Raw genomic sequence first — 1,439 nt, forward strand, 5'->3', positions numbered from 1 at the left:
TTCCCTTCCTGTTGACCGACTCTCTGGCCACTCCTAAATCCCAACCAGTTTTTCCTTTGACCTGAACCTCAAAGTAAAATCTGCCTGAAGAGAAACTCTGCTTTCCTAAGACACTAACACATTTAGAAAATCTCTCTGGTTTGTCTGGGAGATTCTTCTTCACATCACCACAGTGGACTTGTTTCCCATCATCAGACAGGATGAGGTTAGGATGTGCTGTATCAGGGTCCAGAGTCACATCCACTGCAAACTGCTGGACCCTCTTCAGCTCAGCCTCAAACAGCTTCTTCATCTGTTTACTAAGCGTCTCCTCTACCTGAGCCACAGCTCTCACCACAGTCCCCTCATATGACGGACAGACTCTAACTTCTGTCCCGTCCTTGGTGGGTGCAGCAGCTTTCAGGGAGGAGAAGCTCTGGAGGAGGTGGAGGTGGTCTTCAGAGTGTGAGAGCTGCTCCACCTCAGTGCTCCTCTTCCTCAGCTCAGAGATTTCCTGTTCCAGCTCTGTGATGAAGCCTTCAGCCTGTTGCTCTGTGGTTTCCTGTTGCTCTTCGATCTCCTTGATGAGCTGGATCAGGCCCCTCTCAACAGACTCCTTCAGAGCAGTGAAGACCTGAACACCTGCTGCTTTCTCTCTGGCTGCACCTTCTTTACTGATCCTGACTGACTGTTTGAGCTCCTCAATCTTCTCTCGTCTCTTCTGGATCATCTGCTGAATCTCGGCCTCTGTCTTCCCCAGCTCTGCCTTCTTTCCTTCATATTCTTCTTTCAGAGGAACAAACTCATGTGTCCTGTGCTCTAAAACAGAGCAGAGCATGCAGACACACATCTGGTCGGTCTTACAGAACAGCTCCAGAAGTTTATCATGCTGCCTACACATCCTGCCTTCCAGGTTCTTCACAGGCTCAACCAGCTGATGTCTTTTCAGACCTGGAGCTGTCAGATGAGGCTCCAGGTGAGTCTCACAGTAGGAGGTCAGACTCACCAGGCAGGACTTCAGGGCCTTCACTTTGGTTCCAGTGCAGGCATCACAGGGAACTTCTCCTGGTTTGGCAGCTTGTTGCTCTGAGCTGCTGCTGCTGGCTTTCTGTTGGGCTTCACGTCTGAACTCAGCGACCATCTCAGAGATGAAGGTTTTGACCTGTAGCTCAGGTCTTTTCTTGAAAGCCTTTTTACACATGGGACACTTATAAGGGACATTAACATGCCAGTGGTGAGTGATACAGATTTTGCAGTAGTTGTGTCCACATGGTGTGGAGACTGGATCAGTGAACACGTCCAGACAGATGGAGCACAGAAACTGGTCTTCAGATCGTGGACTCCTGGCACCAGACATGTCTACACACTGAGAACAGAAGTGTGGCATTAAAAAGTATTAATACTGGAAAAATGACAATCTTCTGATTTTTTTGTTAACCTAAGTCTTTTTCAGTGCCAAA

The 1,439-nt window shown here is 48.6% G+C and overlaps 1 protein-coding gene across 1 annotated transcript in view; it reads right to left on the reverse strand.

Annotated features, from left to right (window-relative positions):
* Nucleotides 1–4: 4 nt before the first annotated feature.
* LOC109971811 (tripartite motif-containing protein 47-like) overlaps nt 5–1,439 on the reverse strand; it is a gene marked incomplete at its 3' end in the record, with an annotated part of 2,396 nt that continues 961 nt past the window's right edge. The window contains exon 2 of the mRNA XM_020620296.1: nt 5–1,345. Within this exon, the coding sequence (XP_020475952.1) occupies nt 5–1,345 (1,341 nt within the window). The remainder of the gene's footprint in view (nt 1,346–1,439) is intronic.

Source organism: Monopterus albus, unplaced genomic scaffold (genome assembly GCF_001952655.1).
Source record: "Monopterus albus unplaced genomic scaffold, M_albus_1.0 scaffold235.1, whole genome shotgun sequence".
NCBI lineage: Eukaryota > Metazoa > Chordata > Actinopteri > Synbranchiformes > Synbranchidae > Monopterus > Monopterus albus.